Source organism: Trachurus japonicus, chromosome 1, assembly GCF_045865225.1.
Source record: "Trachurus japonicus isolate A0001 chromosome 1, Traja_1.0".
Taxonomy (NCBI): domain Eukaryota; kingdom Metazoa; phylum Chordata; class Actinopteri; order Carangiformes; family Carangidae; genus Trachurus; species Trachurus japonicus.
In genome coordinates, this window is record NC_140907.1 from 20352386 (window position 1) to 20372403 (window position 20018).

A 20018-nucleotide genomic window follows, 5' to 3' on the forward strand; every position below is an offset into this window, starting at 1 on the left:
TATATTTCATACACCATCCAGACTAGGCTTGCATATTCATGGAGTTTGGATGGAGACTGGATTTTTAGAATGAACTTGAATTCCACTTACCATTAACTCTGAAGCCTGCTGACCTTCTTCGAATGACATGTTTCTGCGACTTTGTAGCACTGCGTGGGTATCCTACACCTTTTATATAATCAAAGACTTCTTGGTAAGTTTTTGCATTCATTTGCCTTGCAGTACAAGAGAGAAGGGCTAGAGTTAGTTAGGCTACAATTCAGGAACTTCTCATGTCCCATGTGGCTATGTTATATTATCTTGACTGTTCTGCACAATAAGGCAGAAGCTGAGTTCCCTACAAGTGTACTTAAAATGCAATAATCCTTCAACAGGTATTTATTTAGGAACATAAAATAAAATGAAAATTAAAGAAAGTGACCCTGTCTTGGGAAATTAAATAAAATAAAAAACAATACCTAAAAGTTATAAAGGTCTCTTTTTAGTGTTTAAACCTTCTCCTTTTACTCTCAAAATACCTTGTTTTTTTGTACCTTTAAAAAGTTCGCTTCACTCAGAAACGAGCAAAAATAAAAAATAAAAACACGTGCGTATCAGCTCAGTGACGTAGTGGAATTCCAGAATCCAAAACTAGCTGTTGGCATGGAGACGGGGTCGGTGGGAGTCGTAGCAGCAAACAGCAGCGGGGTCCATCATCCATCCAGTGGGCAAACCGCTCCGACCTCTCTCAGTTAGCAGCGTCCATCTCCCTGAAGCACATTAAGTTATTAACTCAGCTGAACCAAACAGCGCTATTTCACAGCGAGTTAACGTCAGCCTGCTTTAAACTGGGCAGCATCACAATGCTAAGCTAAACAGCACTGATATCAAGGCACATTTTAACACGGTATGCTAAGATAAGCTAACTAGCAGGTCGCTAAGTCGCAGAGCATAGCCATGTCCTTTTTACCACCACCACAACAACAACAACAGTTGAAAAACCAAGGTACATACTCTTATTTACCTTTTTGCAGATTACAAACAAAGATACAATCAGCACCAGGGACAGTCGACCTCGACGATAAAACTCTCCACAACACGAAGCCTTTCTGTCCTTTCTCTGGATATTAGTGTGTCTATCTTCTTGTGGGCCCAGGAGGAGCATGTATTATGCAGAGATACCCTACTATTATGGCCTTGTCCCGCCCCTAACACAGGGCAGAGTTATGATTGGCTGTCAGCATTATTATTATTATTGTATATTAGTAATACATTAAGTTGAGTAGGCCTATAAACAAGTTTAGGGAAAAATTACTCGTCTGAAAAACTAGTCATAAGCCAAGTAAACTAAAAGTGTTTTTGAGAAGTAGCCTACATCCCTGATTAGTAAGGGAAACTAAACATACAGCATAACCTACTGGTACTCTCTTAATTTCAGTTCATTATTACACTTGGTTGCACACTTGAATAAACCTATGTTTTTGTAACAGTAGTTTGACTATTGAGTTTTGTGCTTGCAGTTGTGAGAAAAGTGATCAAGGATAGTGTTTTAGCAATTTTGGGGAAAAAAAAAAAGGTGTAGCCTAGATCTATGTTGGTGAAAAAAGAAAGCCTGGAATAAGTGAATTGTCTGACAGAGGATTTAAATACAGAGAGGAAATAAGGAGAGTTTATTGCAGCCACTAGATGGAGGCTGTTTTACAGTCAGGGTGAGAGAGGGCCATGATGAGACACAAGATGTAAGAGAGGAGCTCAGTGGGACAGCTCAGACAGAGCAGTTTGATTCAGTGATGAACAGATCATTGATTATGGATAAGCTGAGAACTTTGGTGGTCCTCTTCCTTCACCTGGCTTCATGTCTTTCTGTAAGTGACTCCTATCAGTTTATCACAATACAGTCAGTGTATTATTGAATTTTGAGATTATTTACAAAATAGAAATGTTTCTTCTGCTGTTAATTTACCTTCATGTGTGTGATGATTTATCTGAATATTAAAAACATGCATCTGGGACAGTGGAAGAAAACGTTTACCTTTATGAGCTCAGTTTCTGTTAAACTACCAGGGATGGAGATTTCTTTGTATTTTGGTTGTTAATTATTTTCTCCTTGCAAAAAATATATAAATTTATAGCAAATAATTTCATGTTGCTGCTCAAGTGAGGGAGACTTTAAGAGACTGTTGCATACAGTTCATGAAGTTTTACCATAAAATTAAGTCACCTCATGTTTCTTCTTTGCACCAGAGCTGCATGTTTATCCAGCTTGAAAATGCTGTCTATCTTCAACCGAGCGGTGCTGGTTCTGACAGGTCGTATCCAGGGTAAACTGGACTTATTGCTCCGGTTTGTCTCTCTACAGGCCCCGGTGCCGTGTGAGGAGGAGGTGGCCCGTCTGGAAGCAGAGGTCCGAGGCCTGATGAATGTGATCAGTGACCAGCACCGTTATATCCAGGAGCTCCACAACAGCCAGGCCCAACAGCTGGAGCACATACCCTTCTCATACCTGGACCCCGAGGACCTGTACAGAGGTACAGTGCTGCATTGTGGACTGGGGTTGTCCTCAGAGTTCAAGATAATTCATGTTAATTAAATATTGGATCACAGGATTAAGTTGTGACCTAATTACCACAGCGCCGCAGAACCCCTCAGCCTGTTTTAGCTCATTGTTTTGTTCTTCCAGCTCTGCTCATATGAGCCTTGTTTTGTCTGCAGGATGTGTTTTAAGACAAAGCTCTGATAAACCCACTGAGCTGCATACACGCTCAGTAAGAGAGCAGCAGCTGAGCACTGAGTTTATCAAGTGAAGACACTTACCATTTATACCATTCAGGACCAAGTCATGAATCCAAACCAGTGCTAGTTCACTTTGTGTGTACTGTGTAGAAACTGACTGTCGGTAGTAATAACACACCGAGCCACTGCCTTCAAGTAGCCAGTTAGCAGTTAAACATCTCAAGCAGCTCAACACCTCAACAGTTGTTATGAAAGTGTCTGTGTTGTTTCTGTGTGTTGCATACAATACAATCAACACCTGTCTGAATATTTCACCCTGTGTGTGTGTGCATGCATAGACTGTTCCCAGGTGTTTGCTGCTGGTAACGTGGCCAGTGGGCTCTATGTGATTCGTCCAAACGGTTCCCCCACTGCACTGACTGTGTACTGTGACATGAGTGATGGAGGAGGATGGACTGTCTTCCAGAGGAGGAGAGATGGCAAGGAGAGCTTCGACAGGTGTGTGTGTGTCAGCTTGACACAAATAATTTAAATATTCAAGCTTAGACATAAATATGAAATAAGTGTGTGTGTACACTGTGTGCAGATCATGGGTGGAGTACAAACATGGATTTGGAGACCTTTACTCCCCTGATGGAGAGTTCTGGCTGGGAAACGATGCTCTACACCAGCTCACCTCCCAGGGTATGTGCAGTATACCTGTGTGTGTGTGTGTGTGTGGGTTACATGGTGGGTGTGTATGTGTAACTCTGTGTCTTCTAGGGAACTATGACTTGCGGATTGACATGGAGGACTTTGATGGGAATCAGCGCTACGCAGAGTACAAGAACTTCAAGGTGGACGATGAGAAGGTAAAACAGAGACATGTTAACGTACGGTGACATGTACAGCGCTATATAAAATGCAAAATAAAGTTTGGTTGATTGATCTGGTGGAATAAAAATCTATTTTTGAAAATGATCACCTGCACTCTTCTTCTCTGTCTTTGACCTCGCCCTCTCTTCTTTTCCCATAACACTCCTGGTCTTATTTAGACTATGTGTGTTTTCATTGTATTTCATGGCCTTTGCTATAGAAGGGTGTCTGACTGCTCGTCTGCCAGCTGTTTCCACCCCGTGCCCTTTTCTTCTTGGTGTACTCCAGTCTCAGTCCCCCTCTCATCTCTCAATCAGTCCCTGTCCCCTTCTTCCATCAGTCTTCTCTCTTTTTCTATGTTTGCATCCGGTTGAGAAAGTGACACTTTGTTTCACAGCGATTGACGTAGATGTGCAAGTAACAATCAAACACACATTTGTCTCCCCCACTGAAGGACCAGTACCAGTTACATTTGGGTGAGTTCACTGGGAATGCAGGGGACGCCCTGGCTGACACTCACACTACCTCCACCGGTGGGAAAACAGGGGCTCGTCCAGATTTGAGAAGCATCAAGTTCAGCACCTTTGATAAGTCAATCAATCAGAGTGAGAGGAGCGACGGCCAGTGTGTCAGACTGAGCAAATCAGGCTGGTGGTTCAGCAAGTAAGTGAGAGAACAGATTTTCTCATCGAGTGTGAACAGAAAGATAAGATAAACAAAGTGTTTCACCCCATCTCTTTACTTCCTCCTCACAGGTGTGACTCAGGGAATCTGAACGGACATTACTACAAAGGGCCGTACCAAGCCATGACTGACGACGGGGTGGTGTGGTACACATGGCACGGTTGGTGGTACTCCATCAAGTCTGTGGTGATGATGGTACGAGCCGCTGACCTCGAGCATCCGCCGCCGGTTGTTAGCCCGGGAGCAGGGGCAGCAGGCAGCATCGACCATCCTCAGCCGATTGGCTGGAAGAACTAGTGACACACCTTGCTTACCTGTTTGTCTTCATCCTCACACCTTAAAGAAAAACAGGTGTTTCCTTTACATTTGTTTTACTGTGTGAAATAAAAGCAGACTGCTTTATTCATGTGTCATATTTATTCTGTCCAAAAGTAAAACAGAACATGGTTCACTGAGGCATTCTGGGTACATTTGAGGTTCTTCAGGACAAAGTGTGAAACAGGACCAGGGTCTGTTGGACAGACTATGATCAATGATTGAGCTTCGCTCTTTGGGAGAAACAACCTCTTTAAACCAAGGAGAACCCACCATCTTAACATCTGCAAACCTAAACCACTGTGACCCAGACCGAGCACAGAGCCGAGTTCTCAGTGACCTCTTCAGATGACGACAGGATGATCTGCAACAACAGTCTGTACAATAAAAAATAAAATTCAGGACAGTCACTATGAGAGTGAGGCTCTATGTACAGACCCTGAGGTGCCTGTTGTTCTCTCCTCTCCAGAACAACAGAGTTTGTTGGTGAACCAGGCGTTTGGTAGAGACTGATAGAGCAAGGCCAGTCCCACACTCAGAGTGAAGTGCATCAGTGCCACCGGAAACATCTGTCACTTTCCAAATAAGTGTCTTTTAATGCAATTTGTTCAAAATGTTCAAGTTTGTTACGCGATTCATATCCAACAACACTGTATTCTGTCTCTGCATCCGGATCTTCATCCATCCAAGGCTTAGAAAGGTGATGAGGAGGTCAGAGGACAGGAGGGCGTTTCCTGCGGAGTTATCTGGGTGATAAAGGGGCAGTTGTAGGAAAGGAGGCAGAGTTCCTTGGGGAGCCGAAGGGTGAGGTGGGTGAGAGGCGGCGGGGGCTGGCCAGCAGGTCGCTGTTGTGCAGCTTCCACAGCAGCTCCTCGTTCTCCATGGACAAACGCTTGTTGACCTTGGACTCTTTCTGCAGCGTCTGCTGGAGTTTGGCCTGTTCACTGGAAAGCTGCCTGCAGCGGAAAAAGGAGTAGACAGAGTTGTCACAGGGGGGAGACAGAGAGCTAGTCCTGATCAGTCCTAGTCCTGATTTATAGCCAATTGACAGATGGGTCGTTTGTCAGTTTGGTTGTGTGTCTATATGAATGTGTTAGAGAGAAAGCAAGCATCACAAAAAGCGAGATGGACACAGAGGCGTTGAGTGAATTAATGCACAGCTTGTACAATAAATACACTTTTACCCATTTGAAATAGTAAACTGTTTTTGATTGATAATGAAACAGCAGCAGAGGACATCAGTGTGGTAGTAAGTCCTTCAGTGTGGACAGGATGCAGTGATTGGATCTCAAATGCTTGAACTTAGAGCTGACAGCCTTTGACTGGATTAGACTATTGGACTATTCCTCTTCACATATTAATACCATAGTTACAGAGGTGGTCTGAATACTTTGACAGGTGTCTGACCAGCTGTCAGACTCTCCATCTGTTTGTCTGTCTGCCTGGCCTCGCCACCAAAAGTAACAAATATACATTTATAAATGTACCTCTGCTGCATGTTTTTAACTGATAATGACAAATATCCTCCTGCACTGTCTGAAGCGCTCCTTTCTTTACTCATTTCATCGGTTGCTATTGTTGTGATTGTAATTGTTTTATTCATAGGACTGTCTATTGGTATGACTGTTACTGCTGTTTTTTGATTGTTCATTGTTTGTCGCCCTACACTGCCAAATGGATTTCCCTACTGAGGGACAATAAAAATGACTCTGACTCAAGGATGTGGACATCAGGAAGAAATGCAGGAGATACGTTTTAAATCCAAAAGGTTTCAGTGTGAACATCATTAGCAAACGTAGAAGTAGAGATGAGTTTAAATGTAAAGGTCTGACACACACACACACACACACACACACACACACACACACACACACACACACACACACACAGATCAACAGTACATACTTGGAGAGAGCTGCGTGTTTGTCCATTCTGGCCCTGTAGTCCTCGTTCTCCTGCTGGACCTTGTTGAGACACTCCTCCAGTTTTACATTATTCTCCACCTGCAACACACACACAAACAAAGTCAAACACTCCTTAACAATCTGGACCAATGTTGCCATAAAATGTAGAATAATAATTTGGTGGACTGCTGCGGTCCACCTGTTCCCTGACACTCACCAGTTTGTCCATCTCCATCAGCTTCTTCTCCTTCTGGTGCAGCTGGTTGTTCTTCATCTCCAGCACCACCTTCAGACTGTCCAGCTCCTGCTCCAGGTAGACGGTGTGAGAGTCCTTCTGCACAAACACACCAACAAACACAGTCAGAGCAGCTGGAGGTCACTGCAACAGCACAGGCAAGGAGACAAAGGGTTTCTCTGACGCTAACACTCTGCTGCTGTGGACTTAAAGTTATAATTAGTGACTCGTCTACATCAGCAGGGGGGGCTGCTGCGCTCTTTTTCCTCTTTAAATTGTTAAAATTTGGTGGGAGAGAGAGAGTACAACACTGGGTGGCAGGTCGTGCATTAGCACTCACAGTCATTTGAACCCTGGACCTGGGGCCTTTATGTGAGTTTGCCTGTTCTTCCTGTGCCTGCGACAGGTTGTTTGTGTCTACATCAGCCCAGTGAAAGGCCGGCGTCCGCACCCCGCCCCCTCGCCCAATGCCAAGCTTGGATTGGCTCCAGCATCCCTGACACTGTGTGTGATGTGTGTTACCAGATTGTTGTCAGTCAGTACCAGTTTCCTCCTCTCCTCCTCCGCCTGCAGCTTCTCATTCAGAGCCTCATTCTCTGCCGCCAGCACAGATATCTTCTCCTGGTCAGAGGAGAGGAGACACACACGCAGAGGTCAGAGGTCATGAATGAGTAAACACAGCAGCAGATAAACTCATCAAACTGCTGCTCCACTGTGGAGGAAACTAAGATTTATCAAAGCAAACGGACTGCACCATTCTAACACTTTTTCTACATGTGATATCATTTCACTTCTACGGCCACAGGAGGATACAGGCAGTGGCAGGTTAAAAACTACAGACAGTACTGGATAAAAAATATGGACATTAAAATTGGCAAGATTGTGTCAGATTAAAGTAAAAACTACAGACAATGATAGGTTAAAAACTACAGTGACAGATGAAAGTAAAAATAGTGAGTAAAAACTAAAGGCAATAACAGACTAAAACCTACAGACAGTGACAGACTATGAAGTAAAACTACAGACAGTACAGATTAAAATCTTCAGATGGTGACAGACTAAAAAATACTTTGTCAGACACTTTTTCCTGATAAATCATCATCATTCTGTGACAAATCCTCCAAAGAATTTTTTTAGGTGCCACAGTGCAGAAAAAACATTGGTTGGTGAAGAAACATCTTTTCTAGCAGAATGAAAAAGTCTGATAAATGCAGACTAACACACCTACGCAGAGCAACACAAATTAACACACTAAGCCCCACACACTAACTCAACAGGTGAATGACTCACCGAGAGAGACGTTCCAGTCTCTGTCAGCGCTTTCTCTAGATTCTGCAGGTCGGTCTGCTGGATCCTCTTCAGCTCTGTAACACACACAAACACACACACACTCAAGTCATTTAACACACGGGAGCCATTAATGAACATCAGTATCATCGGTCAGTGTGGTAAAGTCCGACTTAAAACACTGGTGTGAGCTGTGAATGTTGTGTGTCTGTGCACCACACACCTTCGACGGACGTCTCATACTGCTGTTTGAGAGACTCCATCTCCTGGCTGTGACTCACTGCCTGATGCTTCCTCTCTGCTTCCTGTTGGCTCCTCAGATCCTCCACCTGGAGAAAATGCAACTTCATTCAGACAGTGTGTATCGGGTGTTATCGTAGTAACACACATCGGGACATATTGTTAAACGTTAAAGGGATACTTCAGCCAAAATGTTGATGTTTGTGCGCACGCGTGAGATTTGCTGCGAGATGTTCGTTCGTCGTTGTAAACCACTGGATGCGTGATGTAAACACGGAAGAACATCTCGCAGCAAATCTCACGCATCTTGCGCAGCCACTGGGAGCTACTGCTACAACAAGGCTAAAAACAGAGATAAAATTATTTTTTTCGAACAACTTTTTCATGTCGCGGCTTCAGGACACTTGGGTCAGTACGGACAAGCAATGTGGAGGTATTTGGATGTGTCATAGTGTGTGTTTTGAACGATTCAAAAGTGAGCACTATTCGCCGCCATTATATGAAAATCCATTGCTAGCCGGAACTACAAAAGCGTTTTGATAACTCCAACGGTGAGTAGAAAATTGGTGAATTATCGATTTTGGGTGAAGTATCCCTTTAAATTTCTATGCCATGAGTCAGAACCAGTCAGAACCAGATCCAGTGTGTGACTAAAACACTGTGTGGGTTCGATTACATGCTGAGAAAAAGCCAGTTGAGCCAAATCGTGAATCAAAAGTGTACATGCAAACATACTGTAACAGCTCTGCACAAACATTCATATTCATATTCATATTCATAGTCGTCGTCATAGTCTGAAGGATCATGCTGCATCAGAAGCGTAACCACGGCAACAATCATAAATCTCTGCGATTTTATTTATGAGCAGCTGTGAAATATGTGTATGTGAGTGTGTGCGTGCTCTGACCTGCTGCTCCATCAACATGCGATACTTGTCAGCCTCATCCTGGTACGTCTGGTGGACCTTATCCCACTCAGTTTGGTAAAAACTCCTCAGCCTGACACACACACACACACAAACACACACACAGAAATTAAATCTAAAACAACAATGAGCAGCCTGTGTGGTACCACTGAGGAGTTATAGTTTTAAAATCTCCTCCTACGTCAGGCTGAGTGCCAAACTTGTGAAGTTATAAGTCGAGGTGAATGTACACCTGTCCTCCAGCTGCACCAGCTCCTCCTTGTGCTGCTCCTCCACGCTCTTCAAAGCCTTCTCCAAGCTGACACGCACCTCCTCCTTTTCCTGCTGCAGACGATCGCAGCACTGCGTCGACGTGACTGAAGGAGGCAGGAGGAGTACACAGTTACAATCGTACAATACACTCACAAGTGTGTAAAATTGTTCATGTCGTCAGTTCAGTCAATAAACTGCACAATTTAAAAGATTGACAACAAAAAGCACAGATTTAGTCCCACAATCTGAGTCCTTAGATCTTTTGCAACTTAAAAAGTGACTGAGGTAAACACTGATGCATGTTTTGGGTGAGAAGGCAGACGGCTACAGCCATGTGGTAACAGCTGGCTGTAACTGGGACAGGTGCCGTCTCCCTCTGAATGGAGCTCTGTGCTGCAGGTCTGTGTGTCTGTCACCCTGGTGATGGAGACACAACGCCAGCAACAGCTGAGAGCAGCTACAACACAAGCTGGTCCTTTATTTCTCTACCAGTGTGTAAATGCATGCCTTCCTGTTGCTATGAACACAGAGTGCATGTGAATGTACAGGGCTTTACAAAGACTCCAGATGAAGAGTAGCTACTAAAGTGCTTGTTTGTGGTAACATTTCGAACGTGTGATTGGTGCATGTTTTGCTAAAAGTCGTGGCGTATGCAGCGTCTCTCACCCAGCTCATCTTTGATATTGATCAGCTCCTGAGACAAGCCCTTGTTCAGCTTCAGCGCCTCTTCCTGCTGCAGAGAAGAGAAGAGAAGAGTCAGAGTCACTTTAACCTTCAGTAGAGAGACCGAGTCTGTGAGTCCTTCGATGGACACTGCTGTCACAGAGACAGCATGCTCACTCCCTCTTCTTCTAGATACAAACTCCATGAGTCAGAGAAGAGCCCTCCTGTCGTGTCTACAGACAATCAACCAAACCAATCAGACTGTTAACACCCAGTCCTGTAGATAAAACAGCTATGCACCTAAAACCTTCATTTTACCCTCTAACACACATCCATCCATCCATACATACATCCATTCATCAATCCTCTAGAGACAAACAACACAAACTCGCACATTCACACAATGGAGGAAGCTGAAGAACCTGGACAGAGCCCACAGCGCCACAGGGAACATGCAAACGCCACACAGAAATGCCCCAGCCCCCCCCCCTCTGTTTCTGCTCCCCCCCTGTCTGTGTGATGGAGGAATGTGAGTTATTTCAGCACCTTCTTCTCCTCATGTCTTCATTCTTCTCTCGCTCATTTACACAGAACTGGAACATCTGGATTTCTCCACATTCTCCAGTCGTTAACACTGAAAGTTTTTTTTAACAAGCTCAAACTAATGTGTTACAGCACCAAACAATGAATCATCGTAAAAACGCCAGCTGCTAAACTCACCTGTGTTGCCCCATCCCCACCTCCGGGGGAGAGCTGCCCTGTATGTACGAGCTGATATTCACCTGTCACCTTTCAAGTGTGGAGATAAGATACCAGAGGAATCTGTGTTTCAGGTGTTTCAGCTAAAAACACACTTTATCTCAGATCTCAGGTGCACAAACCAGAGAGCCGCTGCACTGCCCCCCCCTCAACGTATCTCCATAAACACCTCCCTCTACTCTACACCAATCAATAACCTGTCACCACAGCTCCTGTCCTCTCTCAACACTCAGACTTTATAGTGGAATACAGTATCTCCTGCTGCTTTATAGACAGTTTTAAAGTCCATCTGTCTGTCTGTGAGCAGAGAGAGTGTGAGACACTGTCAGAGCGTTGAGAAACGGTCATAAAAACAATGTGATAAGGAGCGTTCAGGCCTGATACATGACATCCACCATCCGCACGAGGCAGGAGGAGAAGGTCCAAGAGTCTGGACTGAAAAAAAAAACAGCAGCTTCAAGACTGAACGTGTCAAATGAGGTGGAGAAGATACAGAGTCCTGATCACAGACCTGACTGAGGACAAGAGACGGGAGGAGGAAGAGGACAGACAGGAGGACAAAGAGAACAACAGGCGGGAGGAGAACACACACACACCTTGCGTTTCCTCTTGCGTTGGTGGGGCAGCGCTGTCCTGGGCTTAATGTGTGTTTTGCTGGCTGTGGAGCCCATGACTCAGAAAACCAAGGCACACTCATACATACTCACACACACACACACACACACACACACACACACACACACTCACTCACACACACAAACTTCTCTAGTTTTGTCATCCAGTTTCTTCAGTCGCCTCTTCTTCTCTTTCCCTCTGTCTCTTTCACTCACTCACTCACAAACACACAAACACACACACACTCTCTCTGCACTCCTCCTGAATCCTCAATGAGACTCTCTCTGTGCATATTATTGTCTGCTCTCTCTCTCTCTCTCTGCCACTCCTCTCCACTCCTCCCTCCTCCCTCCCTCTGTTTCTCCTCCCCCTCTGTGTGATGGAGGAATGTGAGTTATTTCAGCGCTGCTCTTCATGTCCTTATTCCTTCCTCAGTCAATTACACAGAACTGGAACATCTGCATTTCTCCACATTCTCCAGATGTTTGCACTGAAAGTTTCCAACGCGTTATAGCACACATACGTACGGTATACAGTCATCTTTATATTCAACCTAATCAGCATTTGTCCGATGTCCGTTAACCGTTGGTCACAGGTGAAAACCACCCAACAATAAATCAACCATAAAAACACCAGCTGCTAACTTCACCTGTGTTTCCCTCCACTCTGACCCCACCCACCCAAACTACAGCCCCACCCCCACCTCCGGGGCAGGGCTGCCCTGTATGTGCGAGCTGATATTCACCTGTCACCTTTCAAGTGTGGAGATAAGATACCAGAGGAATCTGTGTTTCAGCTAAACACACACTTTATCTTAGATGCACAAACCAGAGAGCTGTCGATCTGCAGCTGCTGCACCGCTACCCCCACTCCCACCCCATCTTTACACCAATCAATAAGTAGCCAGGTCGTTTCCCATCAGATGAACTGTACACACACACACATGCACAGACATACAGTACACAGCTGTTATCTGCCTGCGTAGCTCATTATCTGCAGAAGAACCTGTTTACATCCTACTTTACTTTTTCTATCTCTGACTAACTAATCAAATGCCAATCGGTTGGATAAAGTAGAAAAAGCTTTAGCAAGAGATTCACATGACATTAACTCTTGTCACATGACCGACAACTGCTGAGTGACGTTTAATTACAGCCTGCTTCTGCTTCTCACTCGTTTCCCTCCTGCATTACGACCACTGACATGTACAAACACATCCTCCACACTAAAGCTGCTGCAGAGACGGACCCAGGCCCTCAGTACAATAAACTGTTATTATCACTCTGTTGGTGTTAATAATGGTGGAGGACAGTGTGGAACATCATCATTGGTCACACGATCTTAACTTAAAGCAGAAGTAAGCAGAATGTTTGTGTTAATACAAGTCTTAAATAGTTATATCTTCTGACAGCAATCACTTATATAGAGTGTTTGGTCTGAAACACGGGTCTGTCAGTCACTCTGCTCTGCTGTAAGCCGAGGAGAAAACTTTCCTTGTATCCTACAACCTTTATCCAATGAGGAGAGAGAACGGCATAAAGGGGCGGTCCTCTCTGTGTGTGCAGCCAAGGGATGCGAGTGAATGTGGTGACGTAGGGACGAGGGCGGGGACTGCTAACTCCATCGGCTGACAAGAAGTTAGCCAAAACGACCGGATCGCTTACTTCTGCTTTAACTTCTCGTCTCTGCCAGTAGGCATGTGGCTTAATAACAAAACAAACAACAATCGAAATGTTGAGAAGGTGTGTGCCTGTTACCTCTGTGAACAGGTGCTGGATGACTGTGGCCAGAGCCTCCACTCTCTTGTTCCCCTGGAGCAGCAGCTTCCTCAGCTGGACGGCGGCCTGGTTCTTCTTCTCTGCCTGCTCTTTCCTCTGACTCTGTTTCGCCGCCGTCCCGTCCACCACCGCAGCCCTGGGCTCGGGTCTGGATACGTTCTGTGCGCTGGACCCCGTTGTGTGGCCATATCTTGATCCAGTTCTGGCTCTGAACCCGAGTCCAGAGGACCCGGTGGTGCCTGAGCCAGTGTTGGTGACATCGGCAACAAGCACTGGGAGGACTGACGTTACTGGTGGATTAGCATTGACCAGATCAGCTATCTGTAAGACAGCAGGTACATTCAGAGTAGACACGCTTTATTATTAATAGAAGGAGAAGTCTGTTGTCAGAGTTTACAGAGAAATGATCTGTTGTATTTTATTATAATACAGTGGCATGCAAAAGTTTGGGCACCCCTGGTCAAAATCATTGTTAATGTGAACAGTTAAGCAAGTGGAAGATGAAATTATCTCCAAAAGGCTTAAAGCTAAACATGAAACACTCTTTTGCAATATTTTAAGCAATATCAGTGTATTACATTTGTTTTCTACAATTTTAGAGTGAAAAGGGGAAACAAAGCAGCAGCCTGCAAAATAATGAGAAACCCAGGAGACTTGAGCTCTCAGATAACTTTGACCAAGATATCAGACAAGATATTTACTATTTACACACTGTGATAGTTTCCAAAGGGGGTGCTGCTAGGTATTAACTATGCAGGGTGCCCAAACCTTTGCTGTAGGCCCTTTTCCTTTTCTGTCATTTTGAAAATAAATATAAATATAACAAATAAAAATAAATAATTAAATATATTATTTAAAATGTGATGGGTCATCAGTAACTTTATGCCTTTTGGAGATCATTTCATGTTCACAAATGTTGACCAGGGATGCTCAAACTATTGCATGCCACTGTATATACAGTAGATGAGGATGAATTATTGAGCAGGGTTAAATTGCAGGGCATATATAGACAACACCGCTCTGACTTCCTGTAATCCCTCAGTATTCAGTGACTCAGGACTGAGCTGCAACCAAGAACAGAAGCCTGTGTACCTGATCAGGTGGAGGCTGCTGCTGCTGCTGCTGCTGCTGCTGCTGCTGCTGGATCTGCTCGATTACTTCGGCAGGTGCTGCTCCCTGTGAGCTGCTGTTGCTGCTGCTGCTGGTGTTTGTGGGTCTGGCCGCAGTCTCCCGAGGTTTGTTTTTGTCCACTGCAACAGAAGAACGAGCTCTAAGTGAGTCAGGTCCGGCATTCAACATGGTGTCACACACTCCCCCCTACGCACACAACACAAACAGCCCATAACGAACTGAGAAAGGATACGAACACAACAACACAAACATTCGCTCTCGTCTCGTACATGAGAATACGCCGACTGAGAAAGCGATGTCTGCTCTAGGCTGAGAGTGAGGCATCATGGGATTGTGTGGTAATGTGGGCCAGTGTGTGTGTGTGTGATGGGCCCTGGGTGCATTAAGGAGTACATTACCAAAGCAATTAGAGAGAGAGAGGGTGGAGAAAGAAAGAGCGAGAGAGAGAGAGCAACACACATCTTTTCTGTCGTCCACTTCTTCCTGTAAATCTCATTATACCTCCCCTCCCCTCCCATCTCTCTCTCTCTCATAGGTCATGTTTACTTTCCATCTAGCGTCGGTACATATTTCTAAAAATTAATACTGCGCCTCTCAGAGCACCACAACTAAAGAAAACAAATGCAAAAAATATCATCTGTCTCACAACACACAACTTTCGTTTCGTTGTGTTTGTTTGTGTTTTCTTAAGTTGCAGTGATATCTATATCTACCTATATAGATAGACAGATATAGATATGGATAGCAGTCTACAGCTAGATATCACGCTGTTTATCATGAGTTAACATTATTTACATTATTGCTTTTTTATTTTATTTCTAAGCACTATTTGAGAGCAGCTCAGGTGTGTATGTGTGTGTGTGGTGATGTTCTGTACCTGGAGTCTGCCAGGCAGCCATGCAGAGCTGCTGAGCCCAGACTGAGAGAGAGACAGGGCCGTTAGCATGACCAGCACAAAAAACAAGGACGAGTTCTGCTACGTCATCAGAGTCTTTGTTTGTACAAAGTGAGACGACCTCCGACACTCAGGAAAACACAGGGGGTCGTCGGGTCAATGAGTGGAGGAAGCTCGATAACAGGAGGATTGGATTTAAGTCTCAGTGGTTTCAGGCATTCATGATGAGCAGATTGTGTAAAGTTAAATGTTTTAAATCTTGGTTGTGTGTGTCGGCCATATGAGGATGCTGAGGCTCGCCTGTTGTATATTTAAGAGGAGTGCGGCCAGTAGAATTTAAAAAAACAAAAAAAAACAGTAAGTGAAACCAGTGAGGGATTAGGGATGGCAGAGCAGGGGGATAACAGAGGTCAGGTGTGGGTATGGGGGCTCAATGCACAGCCACACTGAACTGGCGATGTTGTGAGGCACATAAGCCCTGAATTACTGCACATGTGTGTGTTTACACGCTGCCACACACTAAACTAACACGACCCCAACACTGTGGTCATCTTCAGCTTCATACACCACAGTGATGGGACTGTGGGTCTGGACTCTGTGACATCAGCTGCATCCACACGTCCTCATCATCTAAACACTGGAGATTGAGCTTCTGCATGAGTGTTGCCATAGAAACAAGTCTATGGAGCACGTCACTGTCCTGTGTTATGTCCATTATTTGGTCTATTTATATACATCCCATCTGGTCGCTGAGCAACAACCAGAGAGTCATTCATGTCCTATGATCACAGATAAATAACTGAGTGAACTGGCCCGTTAATGAGCCGCTTCCTTTGGCCGAGGTGTGGAGACAGGAGGGACAAATGATCTGAAAAAGGTGGTTGCTGTTGTCTAACATGTCCTGCATTTTACAATGATTGTGTCCTGATGAGTCCAGACACACACCAGTTTTTTTTTAACCAGCTTGTCGAGTCTCATCCTATTCAGGTCAGACATGCTGACCGCCCCAGCAGACAGCAGCACACAGATCACCACCGACTGATAAAACGTGTGCAGTATTTCACTGCAGACGTCAAAGGACCTGATCCTCCTGAGGAAAAAGAGCCAGAGGTCTTCATGACATGTGATGTGAGCGCCACTGGTCTGTAATCGTTTTAATCTAAGACAGTCTCCCAACTCAAGTACTGGAACAAGACATGATGTTTAATGATTATGTGATGGTCCTCATCTCTCTCCGCTCCTCTGTGATGTTGTGCTGCAGCTTCCTCTCTGCTTTCTCCCTTCTCAGTTCATTTTGTTCACACCTGAGCTTCTCCCTGGCTCCATCACTGAAGGTCTCCTTTCTCTGGATGAGGAGGGTCTTGATGTTAAATGGTGAACCAGGGTTTAATGTTTGCAATGCATTGTGCACTCCTTGCTGGTAATACAGTGTCCACACAGAAGTTAAAGGGGAATTGCCATTTTTTACAATCTGGACCTCATTTCTAGCATAAAATACGATCATTTACTCACCCAGATAACTTTGGTGTCATTACGAGTCCTTCTGACGAAATTAGATCCAGCCGAGAGCCGCGTATATCCATATAATGGGAGTATACAGGGCAACGGAATGCAGCCTCTAAATAACACATTAACTTGTTCATTTCACCAATATTTTGTTATGATATGCTAGTGCTATTCCCCTCTGAGTCCGGGGTTACCTGTTATCAGCATAACAGGTAACAGCGCTCAGAGATGGTATCATCCAGGTCAGAGGTTAGTAGGTCAACCTACACCCGGATGTTGATAACAGGTCACCCCGGACTCAGAGGGGAATAGCACTAGCATATCATAACAAAATATTGGAGAAATGAACGAGTTTCGTGGCAGATAACGTGTTATTTAAAGGCTGCATTGCGTGCCCCGTGTTCTCGCATTATACTGATATACGCGGCTCTCGGCTGGATCTAATTTCGTCAGAAGGACTCGTAATGACACCAAAGTTATCTGGGTGAGTAAATGATCGTATTTTATGCTAGAAATAAGGTCCAGATTGTAAAAAACAGAAATTCCCCTTTAATGTAGTCTAATGTATTCAGTAATTCTGTTAAGACTTGTGTTATTGCCGTTATTAACTCCAGCAGCATCCTCCGACCTGAGTACTCAAAACAGTCCTTTAGAAACTTGTGGTTTTTAATCAGTTTTACAACAAGATGTGGAGTGGAGACGGGAAAACCAGACGCAGACCACAGACCACAGACAGAGATCAGAGGAAGTACTGAAGGGGTACATGTGTCTCTGGATGTTTTCAGTGAAACCGGACCAGTTCAGCTGGAGACCACTTGAGTTTGATCCTCCTCATTATTAAAAAAGAGGTGAAATAATAATTAAACCTTCTGGACTATGGTGCTTGTAAATTTAGACATTGTCCCTCGGTGAACAGGAGGTTTGTGGCTCAACATCAACACGACTGTCCCTGATCTGCACAGAGAACATCTCCATCTTAAAATATTAGAGAACGCTGCAGCCAAAACCTGATATACCAGCCTCTAATGCCCTCATCTGCACCACATCAGATTAGAGTGCGAGCATCTCTGAGTGTGTCAGCGTGTGTGTGCGTGTGTGTGGATGTCAACATCTGTGGGCCAAAGCCTGCCCTAACCTACATTCATGGCCAAAGCAGAGAAGTGGGTCTGTGGAGCTGAAACCACAGAGCAGCCAAACACGTGCTGCAGGGCTCAGATGGACTGAGACAAACACAGCGTCCACAGGGGGAAGAACAGGACATATAATACACGTAAAACCAGGACAGGAGCTGGTACAGGGATCATTTTCTGCTGAACACGAGGACACATGAAGAGGATTTAGAATTTAAATGGATCAAGATGATCTGTCAAAAATGAAAAAGAAATTATAGATCACTGTAATATTCTGGTCTCTGGTGGATTATCTCCGACCTGAGCTCAGTACAGTTCAGCTGCTCCGCTTCTTTCCCCACTGATTATCCATGTTTTTGACTTCAGCCTCAAACACACATCACCGGGCTACAGAGCTAATCTTCACTCTGTGCTAACATCATGCTAACAACATGGTGTCTCCTCATACACTGAGCATCTCCACCCTCTCTCTCTCTCTCTCTCTCTCACACACACACACATACACACACAATAGTCAGCTGATGGTTGTATTGTTACCCTGTATATTCTACTAAAAGCCCCAAAGCCCCCATGGTGAAAGAGTAAAGGAGAGACAGGGCCAACAATGGCTGCCAACGCCATGCGGGAAAAAGAGCAGAGGGAGGAGGAAGCGTGGGTGTTAGAGGGAGAGGAGTGGCTGATCTGGAGTCACACTCACTGTCTCATAATCTTAAAGTAGAAAAATAAAATTTGGCAAAGATAATCCAAAGGCAAGCTCACCCATCGGACAAGGTGAGGGAGAGGGGTCACATGAAAACAGGTCACTGGTAGCACTATTAATAAAACCAGTATTTTATTGTGGTGGGGCAGTAGACACACAACACAGGTAGGGTCAAAACAACATGACAACATCATGATTCACTCCGATGAGAAAATAATCAATTAACAGAGATCTCAGGGCAGTTCTCCTTAACTCAAGTGTGGTAGCAGCCAAGTTTAACTCAGGACGGATGGACGGATGGATGGATGAATGGATGCCTGGATGGATGGATGGATGGATGGATGAACGGACAGATGGATGGATGGATGATGGATAGATGGATGGATGGACTGATGGATGGATGGATGGACGGATGGATGGATGGACGGACAGATGGATGGAAGGATGGATGGATGGACGGATGGGAGGACGGACGGATGGATTGATGGATGGATGGATGGACGGATGGATGGATGGACGGACAGATGGATGGAAGGATGGATGGATGGACGGATGGGAGGACGGACGGATGGATTGATGGATGGACAGACGGACGGACAGATGGATGGATGGATGGATGGACAGACAGATGGATGGACGGATGAATGGATGGACGGATGGATGATGGATGGACGGACGGACAGATGGATGGATGGATGGAAGGTGTAGGTTTGTTATGACTCTGAAGGTCTAAGGCCTTTTTCATTAAGTTAACAGGTCATGTCTTGAATATACAATTGATGTATGATGGTGGATGACGGACGGACAGTGGACAGTTGGACGGACACAGTCGTATCCAGACCTGCGTGGAAGACCACCGTGTTCTTCTTGCATCCCGACAGCAGCTGGAGATTCCGGAACAGACCTTTGGCCGTCAGCTTCACGTGGAAGTTGGACAGCGACAGTCTGGGAGACCATAACATCGTCTCTCAATCTTGAAAATCCAAACTAGGAACTTTCTCAGGACTCTTGGATGGTCCTGGGCCGACACCTGGTTCTGCTTGTGCTCCAAACTCCTGGCGCTGCTTGTCTCAGCAGATCACGGTTTCAGACTTGCTGTTTTAACTTCCATTCATCAGAACAGTCCAAAGCATTTTAGTATTAGAAAGGATGGAGATCTGCCATCTACTACTACTAAATTGGAGCCATAACTCTGTGAATAAAATGTTTTTGTCTTTGATCCCAAAAATGAAAAATAATCCCACAATTCAAAGGTGAGATGAAAACTGCGTAGAAACAAACAAAAAAAGACTGAATTTAAACCTCAGCGACGAAAACAAAGAGTCCGTTGACCGCTGGTGTTAAAGGGTCCTTCATGGAAACGTAGCCACGGATTCAGGGTGCAACACAAAAAATAAAAACAAAGGAGATGGCTTCTGTAGCTCAGCCAATA

The 20018-nt window shown here is 44.9% G+C and overlaps 2 protein-coding genes across 7 annotated transcripts in view; one reads left to right on the forward strand and one right to left on the reverse strand.

Moving 5' to 3' along the window:
• The first annotated feature begins 734 nt into the window (after window positions 1-734).
• LOC146991830 (fibrinogen-like protein 1) lies at window positions 735-4653 on the forward strand. Of its 2 annotated transcripts, none has more exons than XM_085779452.1 (7): window positions 735-886; window positions 2339-2507; window positions 3051-3210; window positions 3299-3396; window positions 3475-3563; window positions 4022-4230; window positions 4323-4653. In XM_085779452.1, the coding sequence occupies exons 2-7, from the start codon at window positions 2396-2398 to the stop codon at window positions 4546-4548; spliced, it is 894 nt and encodes a 297-aa protein (XP_085635578.1). In that variant the 5' UTR covers window positions 735-886; window positions 2339-2395; the 3' UTR covers window positions 4549-4653. The 2 variants fall into 2 exon arrangements, with proteins under 2 accessions (XP_085635578.1, XP_085635569.1); XM_085779443.1 differs by lacking the exon at window positions 735-886 and adding an exon at window positions 1571-1844.
• LOC146991831 (uncharacterized) overlaps window positions 4650-20018 on the reverse strand; it is a 38540-nt gene continuing 23171 nt past the window's right edge. For 2 of the 5 annotated variants that reach the window (XM_085779303.1, XM_085779314.1), the window contains exons 8-18: window positions 14317-14474; window positions 13204-13545; window positions 10076-10142; window positions 9390-9513; window positions 9140-9230; window positions 8216-8321; window positions 7996-8069; window positions 7228-7326; window positions 6688-6804; window positions 6472-6569; window positions 4650-5522 (exon numbers count right to left, since the gene is read on the reverse strand). In XM_085779303.1, the coding sequence (XP_085635429.1) occupies window positions 5309-5522; window positions 6472-6569; window positions 6688-6804; window positions 7228-7326; window positions 7996-8069; window positions 8216-8321; window positions 9140-9230; window positions 9390-9513; window positions 10076-10142; window positions 13204-13545; window positions 14317-14474 (1490 nt within the window). In that variant the 3' untranslated portion in view covers window positions 4650-5308. Of the gene's footprint in view, window positions 5523-6471; window positions 6570-6687; window positions 6805-7227; window positions 7327-7995; window positions 8070-8215; window positions 8322-9139; window positions 9231-9389; window positions 9514-10075; window positions 10143-13203; window positions 13546-14316; window positions 14475-15232; window positions 15275-20018 lie in introns of all 5 variants that reach the window. The other 3 variants (XM_085779336.1, XM_085779325.1, XM_085779291.1) reach the window with 2 other exon arrangements.

Coding starts and splice junctions, on each gene's coding strand:
- LOC146991830 (XM_085779443.1), top strand. CDS start 1,770: ATGAACAGATCATTGATTATGGATAAGCTGAGAACTTTGGTGGTCCTC. Junction 2,508..3,050: donor CCCCGAGGACCTGTACAGAG/GTACAGTGCTGC, acceptor GTGCATGCATAG/ACTGTTCCCAGGTGTTTGCT. Junction 3,211..3,298: donor GGCAAGGAGAGCTTCGACAG/GTGTGTGTGTGT, acceptor CACTGTGTGCAG/ATCATGGGTGGAGTACAAAC.